This window comes from Salvia hispanica, chromosome 5, assembly GCF_023119035.1.
Source record: "Salvia hispanica cultivar TCC Black 2014 chromosome 5, UniMelb_Shisp_WGS_1.0, whole genome shotgun sequence".
Classification (NCBI taxonomy): Eukaryota; Viridiplantae; Streptophyta; class Magnoliopsida; order Lamiales; family Lamiaceae; genus Salvia; species Salvia hispanica.
The window spans coordinates 28292459-28306211 of record NC_062969.1 but is presented as its reverse complement, the minus strand read 5'-3'; the positions used below and the strand labels follow the sequence as shown (position 1 = coordinate 28306211).

General features: G+C 34.9%; 1 protein-coding gene across 1 annotated transcript; it reads right to left on the bottom strand.

Annotated features, from left to right (window-relative positions):
- Positions 1 to 5323: 5323 nt before the first annotated feature.
- On the bottom strand, positions 5324 to 12378 carry LOC125189754. Its single transcript, XM_048086993.1, has 6 exons — positions 12201 to 12378; positions 10063 to 10620; positions 9194 to 9258; positions 8840 to 9061; positions 7724 to 8417; positions 5324 to 5403 (listed from the first exon to the last, which is right to left on the bottom strand). Exons 1-6 carry the CDS (start codon positions 12376 to 12378, stop codon positions 5324 to 5326), a joined length of 1797 nt encoding a protein of 598 aa, XP_047942950.1.
- Between the last annotated feature and the right edge of the window lie 1375 nt (positions 12379 to 13753).

The following is a 13753-nucleotide window of genomic DNA, read 5'->3' as shown; positions in this document are numbered from 1 at the left end:
AGTAGAAAGTTGTATTATTATCATCAAACTCTGCCTTGCATATATTGTATGCGCAATTAAATAGTATTGATGTGGACCATCTGATGAAGAAGGATCGTCTGAGAATCCATTTAATTAATAATAGTAAAGCTAAAAGAAAAATCCCCAGATGGCCAGATGATTTCCTTAATATTGAATTCATTTAACATTATAAACAAATGTGTATTTTTATGGAATTTGATGGATATGTTTTGTTCATGTATCCCTAGAACAAAATATATTTTGGCAAACAAACTAATCCTGAGCTTACTTTAGAAATAGATTCTATTGAATGGAAAAAAAGTCTTAGCCGAATTCAAAGAAAAATATTTCTTGATCATAAGAAATCTTTTGTAGTCAATAACTTTAAAAAAATGTAGCTTTCCAAATTTAAGTATTGTTAAAAAAATTACAGAGCTGTAGCAGAGAAGATTTGCTAGAGAATTCAAAAACCCGCTGCAATTTAAGACGGACATGGCCATTATCAAATTTTAATTTATCATACATGTTATAGTGTATTAGGCTAAATTTTTTAATATTTTATAAAAAAATATGTAGAAAATACTTAATTAACTATTTTTAAAAGTATCATTTAGGTGAGTTAAGAACATGTTAATTATTTTCTTGACCGAGGTTCAACTATAATGTTCCAAAAATTAATTCCAAAAATTAACAACTAAAGAAATTAAAATTTAAAACATAAGAATTAAGATCAAAGTATGGAAATTTTAATATCAAAATATTAAAAGTCAATTAGTATTAATATATCACATATTAAATTTTAGAGTGAACTATAAAAATGGTCCATGGACTATGGATTTATCTCGCTCATAGTCCATAGACTTTAAAAATATTGCCAGACATCCCTGGACTAAGGGTTTATTTCAAATTTGGTCCTTTTGGCATTTTTTTGATATAAAAATACCCTTTTGATGACATGGGCAATTTGGTCTATACACAATTTTAACTTTTTAACTTTTTGTCCGCATCACCATTAACCATTCACCATTCACCAGAGAGAGAAGGTACATATACATTTTTTTGTATATATATAGGCGCACTATGGTCCATAAGGCAAATTCTGTCAAAAATCAAAGCAAATCTCAGCCCTTGGATCCTCAGATTAGATGGTTGTGATCATAATACCCGAGATACATTATTACACCAAAAGTGTTACATTATTAACTAGGCTACATTATTAGACTGCACAATCTACATTATTAGACTACAACGTATTACATTATTAGTCGATCTACATTATTAGACTACACAATCTACATTATTAGGTGACACGTGACATTAATCTAACGATTACATTACAGGATCCAATGGCTGAGATTTGCTTTAATTTTTGACAGAATTTCACTTATGGACCTGATCATATCCATATATATATATATATGTTTGTGTTAAAATGACAACCCCTCTTAAAATGACAACGTGACAACGCTTATACAACAATATTATAAATAATTACACAGCAATATTCAATACGGTAGACAGACAATCTATAGATTTTTGTATAGTGTGTCGGATATTTGTTGTTCAAGAAAAATTGTTTTGTTTAAAAAACAGCAGATTGTCTGCCGTATTTTTCGAATTTTTTTTTTTTGCTACGTAGCAACTTATTATTAGATCACGTGTACAAATGATTGGCTAGAAATGGTGGTATGGTGTTATTTTAAGGGGTGGTGGCACCCTAACATGCCCCTATATATATATATAGAGTTGTGATCATTGTCGAACCAATTTTAAAGACCGAACTAGAGACCAAATCTGGGCCATTAGATCTAGTTTTTTTGATGAGATGTGCTGCTGTGAAATTTTTTTCGGCTTCATTACAAGCCCATTTTACTTCATTATATAGGTTTATTACTTCATTCAGTACGTAATACCTTGAAACTACAACATGTTTTTACTTGCTTCCAGTAGGTTTTGAAATGATTCAACATATGCTTCATTCAAATTCATTGACATGGGTTTTTGCTTGATTAACATTTAAAAATGCAATTTATTCAAGTGCGTTTATTACTTCATTCAGAAACATTATTACTTCATTGGATAAGATTTTTACTTCATTCCAGTAGGACTTCAAATGCAAACACATACTTCATTCCAATAATTTATTACATTATTCCATGTATTTATTAAACCATATTAGCGCCATGGAGTTGGTGATAGATATTGTAGAGAGAAAGAACGGCACGCGAAGGCGAAACCACATTTACGTACTGTAATGAAGTAAAAACCTACTAGAATGAAGTAATATATTCTGGAACGAATTTAAATCTTCGTAACATGTTAGTATGACTTATTTACCTTCAGATGAATTAAAATAGGCTCGTGATGAAGGCGAAAATAATTTATAAATTTCGGTATCTTATCCATAAAAAACTAGATCTAAAAGCCCTAATTTGGTAGGGTTCGGTGGTTCGGTCTTTAAGAGTGGATTTGTGGATAATGAGACTCAATATCAGCCCTAATTGAGATTTTTTATGCTAATTGAGAAATGAGATGCAATATCAGCCACTCATTTTTATTTAATGAGTGGTCCAGATTTTTCCACATGGAAAATATCTTTAGATTAATTAATTATGAAAGGGCAGAATGGTAATATCATGGTAAATTTTATTCAATAAATATTTTTTTTAATTTTTAATTTTAATTTTAATTTTTTATTAATTTTTTATTAATTTTTTTAATTTTTTTTAAATTTTTTTTTAATTTTTTAATTTATTTATTTTTTTTTAATTTTTATTTTTGAACTACATATACAATTCATGTCAACCACACACACAATTCATGTCAACTACACATATATAATGTCAACTATGTGTACAATCCATGTCAACTACCTATACAATTCATGTTAACTATACAATATAATGTCAACTACATGTACAATTCATGTCCAATAATATTTATTGAATAAAGCTGTTGACATTTGATGTGTAGTTGACATGAATTGTATATGTCGTTGAAAAAAAAAATTTAAAAAATTAAAAAAAATGAAAAAAAAAATTAAAAAAATTAAATTTTTTTTAAAAAAAGTAAAAAATAATTAAAAAAAATAAATAAATATTTTTTTTAATAAAATTACAATTATGCCCCTCTGTTGACATAAACTACACGCTGTTGACATTTCACAAATATTCTGGATGAGTGGCTGAGATTGCATCTCAATTCTCAATTAGGTTGATAAATCTCAACACCTAACAAGACCCTATATATATATATATATATATATATATATATATATATTGACTTTCATTTTGGATCGCAAAATTAATTTTCATTTTTCAGAACCCTCAAAATTAATTATAAGGTTGCGGCCATGAGCAACAAATGGTTGCAACGTGATTGCTAAAACAAAAACAACTAAGAAAACGTTGGACATGTTGAAAATTTAGAGAGACTGAGATAATTTAATAATTTACCCCATTGAATTCATTTTATAGGCAACAATAAATCATTTATCGATATCCAACATTAGGTTTAACTCAATGCTCAAGATCTAGATGCTACAAATCTTAACGCATATAATGATAATTTTGACTTAATTAATTATGTGTCTTAGTTATGGGTCCTTTTTGACTTAGAATTTTTTTTGTTTTTGCTCATAACGATAAGTGGAAAACAATTTTTTAACATTACGACATTATCATAATAGGATTTAAGTAATAATTTTACATACTCCATCCATCCGCCATTAGGAGTCTCATTCAATGGCGGCATGGGTTTTAAGAAATGTTAGGAAAAGTGTGTAGAAAAAAGTTAGTGGAATATGAGGTCCCACTTGTATATATTAGTTTTAAATGAAATGTGAGTGGAATGAGTTAGGTGGAGGTGGAACCCTAGTACCATTTATGGTAAAATTGAACCGGGACTCCTATTTGCGGACGGACTAAAATGGAAAAACAGGACTCCTTTCGCGGACGGAGGGAGTACATTTTATTTTTGACTGAATTTATATTTTATAAGAAATTGACCTACAATTGACCCATACTTTTACCACCACTTTTTTCGTAATTCAACCCCGAGAAGTGGAAATAATTTCAATCCCCATTCCACCTAAAATTCTGAGAATTCGTTGAGAGTTAGAATAGATTCATAGACCAGGTCTGTAGATGCGTTTTAGATTTAACAAATTTCTATAGGGTCTTTTTCTATTCTTGCTATGTCGCTAATGCACTATTTATTAGCACTAAAAATACCTGCAAGTATACATGGTTGCTCTAGTATAGCTAAAGGTCAGTACCGGGATATCGAACCCAAAGAATAAGATTGCAACTGACTAGCATATACTAAGCGTCATATACTATCTAGAGACACGAAGATTTTTGGGTTTGGTTTATTAAACTAGACAGAAAATAAATAACCAAATAAAAGAAAGCATAAAAACATATGATACAAAACAGGCGCAAGAAAGTAGAATTTTAGGATTCAAAACACAATTGACTTCCTTGAATTACGGTCTCTAGAGTTATTAAGTCGGTCACTTAACTAGATTAAACCCCCTCCCGAGGTGAGAAATCCGTAGATTAGGTGTAATAATTGAAGTTCCCTTCTAATTCTTAGACCTAACTCCCAAAAGATTGTAAAGACCAATGACCTCACATGAAACCTCAACTCCCCCGAGTTTTATTGAATTAAAGTGTGAATTATCCCTCGTCCAAGTCAATTATTTCATCTCCCGAGTACTCTAATCAACTCTAACATACATTCAAAAGGTAGGTAATCAATTGAATATTGAAGGCACATGGATAAATCAAATAACTGAAGAGCTAACAAGGAAAATCAATTGCATATCTTCACCAAAAAATCCTCAAAAGATGTTCTACTCATAGACAAGTAAAAACTACAAATAAAGTACGAGACATGAAAGAAATAGATAAAACCCAAGGTCGAATCTTCAATCTTCAGTCTTGTCTTGCCTGGATCTGCAGAGCTCCGCTCCAATGGAAGATAGATGATTATATGTGTGGATTGTGGGATGGAAGAAGGTAGAGAGAGAAGAATTGGAGGCTCTAAGATGAAGATTATGAATTAGGTTAGAGGTATTTATAGAATGGAAAAAAGGTTTATTTTTGATAATTTTCGTGGCCTACAAGAAATAGGAGAGATTTGGCTTCCCAATATAATAATTTCTTTTCTTCCGTGAATTTCCGCCTAAATTTCCGCCAGCTTTGACTGCACTGCGCAACGTTCGTAGAATGGTCATAACTTTCTCCACAGAACTCCGATTGAGACGTGCAAGATATCCACGCGAAGCTCTTTCGAAGAGGAAGAGAATGGTATGCATAAATCACTGATTGGACTCCGAAATCGCTGGAAGAATGGGATCGAACAGAGGCTGCTGCACTTTGGCCTTTTTTTCACCTTTTTCTATCATTTATCAACAATCACATCAAAAATACCAAATGTATAACATATGCAATTTAAGAACATAATTTACATGATTGATTAAAACGAGTCAAATCTAGTCCTTAAAAACATGTGATTGTCAGTCACAGGGAAACAAAAATTTAAAAAGTGTAAGATGTTGGATAAATAAAAGAATGAACAACATATTTATTATTTATATAGTAGTAAAATATACTAGCTAATACTTAGAAAACGTAAATAGAAAGAATATCAAAACATTCTACCTTATACTTGTAACCTCCGTGATCTAAAATAATTAATTTGAGTATCACATATAATATTATTTAATAAAGTGTGTCAAAGTAATATAGTTAAACTTGGATAGATACACGAATAAATGTATATAATTATTAATAAATCGGTTAGTCTATGTACATTGCATATAATTGATAAATTATAAAAGCAAATATAACATATTTGCATAAAGTATATAAGTATAGGTTTATGTTAAAATGACAATTCCTCTTAAAGTGACATCGTGACACCACTTATACAACAATATTACAAACACTATACAACAATCTATAGATTGCTGTATACCGTGTTGGATATTGCTGGTCAAGAAAAATTGCTGTATAGTGTACAATATATTCTGGTCGTCTTTTTTAGAAATTTTTTTACCACGTGGCAGTTTATTATTCATCCACATATATAAATAATTGACTAAAAATAATGATATAGTGTCATTTTAAGAGATGGTGGCACCTAACACTCTCTCATAGTTACAAGTATAGGACATGCATGTGTTATTTGGAAAATAAGTTATTTTCATGCAACATGACGTGATCAACTTGATAAAATCGATTATGCTTTTTATGTGGTGAATATATATATAAATAATTCTTACTTTCATGCAAAAGTGAAGACGTGTGAGACAATTGGCATATATCGTAGCTGAGTCGACTCCTTCATCAAATTATTGGAAAAATAAAAATAGCTAAAAGTTGGTGAGTCGGTGAAACTGATTAGGGATTCCCTGTAAATATGGGTGGTGTTGTTATATGTAAGGGAGGATTTGTTTTAGGAAGTAAGCCGACTCTTCTCTTGATAGTGAAATATGTTGTATATTATTATACCGTTAAGATAGAAAAATGACAGAGATACTTCTTTGGCAAAACAAGAAGATGGAGAACGAAATGAGGGGAAAGAATGGAATTTTGTTCAAAGGGATCAAAGATTGTAATCGTGAAATGGAATCATAGATTCGCTTAGAATGTGAAATAAGTTGGGTATAAATCTCATTTTTACGGTCGATCGCTATATATTAAATTGGAGTGAATATTTGAATTATATGATGAAATATAATGGATATATGATTGGCATAAGGGAGTATAGTTTAAAGGAATTATTTGATGAGAAATATGATAGAAATATGTAATTGTCTCTCCATATATTTTACGTTTGATATTGAAGTACATGAATCATGTGATTAAAGATGATCTGTGACGGTTTTGCCCTGGATCTGAAATTATAGAGGAACCTATGAGTCCAAATACAGAGGGACCTATGAGTCCAATTATAGAGGGACATATGAGTCCAAATACAGAGGGACCTTCGGGTCATAGAGGAATCCTGGGCAGATACCGGGCTTGATTTTGTCACAGAATAATAAATGAAATAGAGAGGCATATTCATATGAATGGAAAGAGTGAATATGTGTTGTCTGATATTAACGGTGGAATACGATATGGGTATGTGATTGGTGTAACAAATATGTTTTATATATATGATTTTGAAATTATATGAGTCATATGATTAAAGAGGATCTGTGACAATCTTGCCCTGAATATGAAATTACAGAGGGACATATGAGTCGAATTATAAAGGGATCTATGAGTCCAAATACAGAGGGACCTTCGGGTCATAGAGGAATCCCGGACAGATACCAGACTTGAATTTGTCACAGAATAATAAATTGAACAGAGAGACATATGCATATTGGTGTGAAATTATTTGTGATTATTAATGCTTATGATTATATGTATTGGTTGGAGAATAGGTTTGATAATTGTAATATGCAATTAAAGGCAAAATTTATATACATTGGATTTGTGGCTCATAGATTTCATTGATATAAATAGATGTTGGGTTTTGAATGTATCTGATATGAGTGATTTATTTGATATGTGGATTAATAGCTTTAAAATTTCTAGGATTTATTTATTTTTTGAAAATATGTCAGAGGAGTTAGGGTGTGATATACTAGCCCAATAAGACCTGTACTCCATCTCAAAATGCAAATGACATGACTTCCCAAATACTAATTGGTAAGGAGACATACCTATAGGAGTCTTGTAGGCAGTGCGATATGCCCACAACCCATCATCCAAACGAAGTGCCCAATCTTTCCTATTAGTACTCACTGTTTTCTGTAGGACAGATTTAATCTCCCTATTAGCAAGCTCGGTCTGCCCATTTGCTTGAGGGTGATATGGTGAAGTAAACCTGTGCTTGACTCCATATTTATCCAATACATTGTCGAGCCACATATTGTTGAAGTGTGATCCTTCATCACTTATGAGAGCGCGAGGTGTACCAAATCTGCAAAAATTATTCTTCCTCACGAAAGCAGTTACGACTTTAGAATTGTTAGTTTTTGATGGAATTTCTTCCACCCATCTAGACACATATTCAACTGCAAGTAAGATATATTGGTACTCCCCTGACTTTGGGAAGGGCCCCATAAAATCTATCCCCCACACGTCAAACAGTTCCACTTCAATGATGGTGTTCATGGGCATCTTCTTCTTCTTCTTCTTTGATATTCCCCCCGTGCGTTGGCATTCATTGCATTGCAGCACAAAGCTGGCGGAATCTCGGTAAATGGTTGGCCAATAGAACCCACTTTGTAGGATCTTAATGGCGGTCCGTTGTACTCCAAAATATCCTCCAGTTGGTGACGAATGGCATCTCTCCACTATAGCTTCCCAATCTTCTTGTGGTACGCACCTCCTCAATATCGTATCTGCACATCTCTTAAACAAGTAGGGATCGTCCCAAACTTAAGATCTAACATCTCTATAGAACTTCTTCCTTTGATAGGGAGTGAGGTCAGGAGGGTGTACCTTAGCTGCCAAATAATTGACAAAATCGGCATACCATGGGAAAGTAGCTTGAGTGTAGAACAAATGCTCATCAGGGAAGTCCTCATTGATTTCTCATGATAGATCCTCTCCTTCCACCGGGTGCTCTAACCGCGACAAATGATCTGCCACTACATTCTCGCATCCTTTTCTGTCCCTAATCTCAACGTCAAATTCTTGGAGTAGTAGGATCCACCGGATTAGCCTTGGCTTTGCCTCCTTCTTTGCGAACAAATGACAAATAATGCATGATCAGTGTAAACTATAGTCTTAGTTCCAACGAGATAAGCCCTAAATTTGTCAAAAGAATAAACTATAGCAAGCATCTCCCTTTCAGTGGTCGTATAATTCGCTTGTGCAGAGTCTAAAGTTCTGCTAGCGTAGTAAATGGCCCTAAAAATCTTATCTCTCTTTTTCCCAAAAGCGGATCCAACAGCTACATCGCTTGCATCACACATGATCTCAAATAGTTGGCTCCAATCTGGGGTGATGAGGATGGGCGCGCTCACTAAGGCCTTCTTCAACTCTTCATATGCCTGCAAACAATCAGACGTAAAATTAAATTTCACATCTTTTTCAAGTAATTTACAAAGAGGATTTGAGATTTTCGAGAAGTCCTTGATAAATCTCCTATAGAACCCTGTGTGTCCCAAGAAACTTCTCACGACCTTTTCGCTGGATGGGGGCGGCAATCTCTCAATGGCTGCAATCTTAGCCTGATCAACTTCTATCCCTGCAGAAGATACTTTGTGTCCTAGAACAATACCTTCTTTTACCATGAAATGACATTTCTCTCAAAATTCTCACTGCCCACAAAAAATATACTACTAGTATTTATTGATTTTATAGTAATCCTTGTTTTGCGCTACTCTTGAGGACATTATCAAACGAGACTCACCTCGTGCACGATTCAATATAATAGCAATCCTAGCACCGCTAGATATTGATCACCACTACCCAATATATCAGGATCATTGGGTTACGAAAAACCCGCACCATTTGATAAGTAAACGTAATGCATAATCAATACCGTATGCTCAATGCTAACCTAAATTGATTAAGAAAAAAATATTATCAAGACCTCTCCTTTCAGTAGATAGCCCAAGGACAAGTCTTGCTGTTAGATCCGTTCAGTGCTATACCACACCAATGTCATCTTATTTCAGTAAGGCTTAGAAATATGCGGACTGACATTGCAACCTTTCTCGATGTCTAGTCAAATTCCATCTAGGTTGTTAAATTCATCTTTTTCTTTGTTTAGAACTGACCGTGTTACCTTAAAGTGGACAACGCCCACAACCGGTCTACTAAAACAAAGACTTAGACTTTGTTAAGTTAACTTATACATTTAAACATGTATTAACATGCATTAAATGTAAAACATAACAACATTATGAAAAAAATAATCTGTTTTATTCATTGGAAAATAAAATAAGAGTTTTACAGTATTCAATCACTCGAAACGTGATTTCTAGTATACAAACTCTAACACCTATGGCAGACCTATACTTTTTCAACACACATAACAACTTATCACATTCCTCATCACTCAAAGCAGCGGATACAACAACGGGGTAAGTGCTATCTGGCCCTAGAAATGCGTACCTGAGATGCTCGGAGAGCGGTTTCAATTCCACCTTAGGTGGTCCTCGTGGTTTTCCTATAACCTTCTTCCTCTCTTCCTCTTCCTCGGGAGGTCGCCAGGACAAGAATGTGTTCCAAAATTGAGGGATCCTTTCGGGGAGTACCTCAAGCTCTGCAATCATAGCACACACATTAGCGTCACATGAAGAAGAATAAGTAGAGGGCGTGAAAGAATTCACTAGACACGATTCTAAAGGATCCTGATTCCGATGATAAACTTCCACTTCTCCCACGCAATCCGTAACTACTTGGATGACATTGCACTCTTGATAGCCCTCTGCTCCTTCCTTTCCATGAAACTTCAGGGCGTCATAAATGTTGAAGGTAATGCTTTCGTCATGTAACCGCAACGTAAGCTCCCCCTTTTGAACATCTATCATGGCCCCTCCAGTTGCTAGGAATGGTCTTCCTAGTATCAATGGCACCTTCTTGTCTATCTGCATGTCCAATACTACAAAATCAGTGGGAAAAATGAATTCACCAACTCTTACCAAAACATCCTCGACGATCCCCCGTGGTGTAGTTGTTGTTCTATCTGCCATCTGTAGGGTGATCGAAGTGGGGCGGAGATTATTGATACGCTCGGATTTTTCACGGTTTTAAGGCCATTATTTGGTCCGTTTTGAGTGTCAAAGTTGCATTACACGTTCATTCATCGCATATTTTATCCATTTTGGTATTTTGATGTGTTCTGTGAGAAATGTGCAAAATAGAGCAGAAAAATGGCACAAAAAGGTGAATTTTTGGAAGCAGGAGCTGCAGGGCAACCCAGCGGCCCGCTGCACCCAATGCAGCGGTCGCTGCAACGAGTCCAGGGAGTTCTGGAGCTGTCCAGCGGTCCGCTGGGAAAACGCGGTGTGCGACAGCTGTCTTTAAACTCAATTTCCCGGCGATCCTGAAGTCCGATTAGGGCGTTATACACACCATTCTCTTCTTCTTGAAAATAGCTTCAAGTTTGTACCAAGTTCACCTCAATCGGAGTTCTGTGGAGAGATTTATGGCCGTTCTACCAAAGTTGCGCAAAGCTGCCAGCTGTAGTCTAGGCGGAAATTTAAAGAAGGAAAGAAGATATTACCTTATGAAGCCAAATCTTTTCCTTCTACTATGGGGAACGAAAATTACATCTTTCCTAATGCTTGGAGGAAACTTATTACCAAATTTAAATCCTTCTCAAGCCTATATATACGCCCATAACCTCATTCATAGAATTCAACCAATTCATAGCCCCCAAAAGGGGAGCCTTCATGGCTTCCCCTCCATTCTCCAACCCTAATTCCTTCATCCATCATTCCATCACCATTCTTGGAGATTGAAGCAAGACAGGAGGAGCATGGAGATTTCAAGATTCATCCTTGGATTTTGTTTGTTTATTTCATGTCTCGTACTTTAATTATTATTTTAGTTCATTTGTCTATGGATTGCTAAACAATAGAATTTTGAGGTTTGATAGTATTTGAATTTTATGTAGTTCTTTTTATGTTTATGTTCAGAACTCGTTTCCACTTGATTTTTCGTGAACTTTTGTTCGACTAATTAGCCGTTACCTTGATTATTGTCAATCTTTGATCGGTGATAGCTTTGATTGGTTTATCTTATATGTTCATATCATAATTGTGACATGAGTATTGATGCATGATAGGGAGAGATCGTGGTAAAACTTGAGTCGGATGAACGTAGATATAATTAGAATAACTTAAGAGTTAGTGAAATCATTATCGTTAAAATTTCTCTAATTGCCTAATTCTATCTTCTTTGCTTTTATTGTTTTACTTTATTTATTTATGCTTAGTTAAACCAAAACTCTTGTTTCTCTAGATAGTATTTGACGCATTAGTACATGATAGCCAGTTGCAATTATATTCCCCGTGTTCGATATCCTGATAATGACCTTTAGCTATACCAGATCTACCATGTATACTTGCAGGTATCTTTAGTGCTAATAAATAGTGCATCAATTATTAATGTCGAGCTTCCTGTAAAAAGATAAAGGCATTAAATTAATACTTGCTCCCAAATCACATAATGCCTTACCTTCTACATTATTCCCCAAAACACAAGATAAAGTAAAACTCCCTAGGTCCTTGTGCTTGGTTGGTAACCCTTTCTGAAGTATAGCACTGCAGTTCTCCGTAAGGTTCACTGTCTTGTACTTCTCCCACTTTCTTTTCTTAGCCACCACATCCTTCAAGAACTTAGCATTGTTCGACATCTGTTGCAGTCCTTCCACCAATGGAATGTTAATGTGGACTTTATTTATTACCTCCAAGAACTTGTTGAATTGGGCATCCAGCTTTTTACTCTTCAATCTCTGGGGATATGGGATGACGGGAACACTGGCGGATACTGGATCAGCGATTTGAATCTTGGTTGGCGGACCGCTGCGAGGTGGTGCAACGGTTGCTGGCGATGTGTGAAGAGCGTAAAAGAGTGAGTGTGTGTTTTGTGTGTGTTCAAACTTCCTAGATCCAGAGAATCCACTAGACCACGGAGTCTAGGAACTCAGAGAATCCTCGAAATCACCTGTCGTTGGGCACACAATCACTTTCTACCTTTCGAAACCCTCAACCCGCTATGCTAAAAAGATTAGTACAGGGAAGGAGGGATCAAATCCCGCAGAGATGGATGCGTAAGTAAACATACAAAAAGACCTGGACAATATTTTTGGCTGCTGCCATGCATTTTTTTGGGTTGAGATTATATTACTAGACTTGGGAAATTAAATGCTCTATCCTAACAGCTAGACCTAGGCAAAAATAACAGAAACATGCATGATGATAATCGAACGAATTCAAGATAACCTTCCAACTAAAACAATTACCAGACCGAGCAAATAACTTCCTAAACTAGCCTAGACAGAGGAAAAACAGAGTGTGAGGACCATTTCCCAAAATAGTATGGTACGTATGAAATGCTGCAGATTAACTAACTAAAGGCTTAACTAACAGTGACTTAATCTTCTCAAAACTTTGATCACGAAATGCAGAGGAAAAGCAGAGCAAAAAAAAAGAGAGACAAAGCAAACGAAATTAAACTAATTAATGCGATCAACTACTGAACCTAAAGCAGATCTAATATTGCTAGACGAGGTAAACGAGAAAACAAAAATTAAACATCAAACCCATGAAAATGTGAACAGATCCAAACACTGGATGCTTCATCCAATCCGGATCCAAGCCATCCACAATAAACCACAACAATTCCCATCTCCGATCACACAAATTCAACCAGATTCAAGCGATCAACTACGATCTCCACACAATTCACCTCAAAACTCAGATAATCACCAAAAGGCATCAAAAGTAAACGGAAAATGCAGCGATAGCATGAATCGAAACCATATCAGTGAATTCCATAGCAAAGAGTGCAATATCCAACGGAAATGTACCAAAATATGGCCGAGCTTCGAACAACGAAGACTCAGGAAATTCGGAAATGAAAACTGAAACAGGAAAAGAGATTGTATCTTCACCTCCCGCGGAGACGGTGTTACACAACTACTGATGAACTTTGAACGAAGACCCCTAAATTGAATTCCCCAAGTGTGTGTGTAGAGAGTGAGAAAGCTAAGCTAAGAGCTAAAGGAT

Coding starts and splice junctions, on each gene's coding strand:
- LOC125189754 (XM_048086993.1), bottom strand. CDS start 12,378: ATGTCGAACAATGCTAAGTTCTTGAAGGATGTGGTGGCTAAGAAAAGA. Junction 9,062..9,193: donor CGCCCCCATCCAGCGAAAAG/GTCGTGAGAAGT, acceptor GATTGTTTGCAG/GCATATGAAGAGTTGAAGAA. Junction 8,418..8,839: donor AAAGGGAGATGCTTGCTATA/GTTTATTCTTTT, acceptor TACTTGTTTAAG/AGATGTGCAGATACGATATT.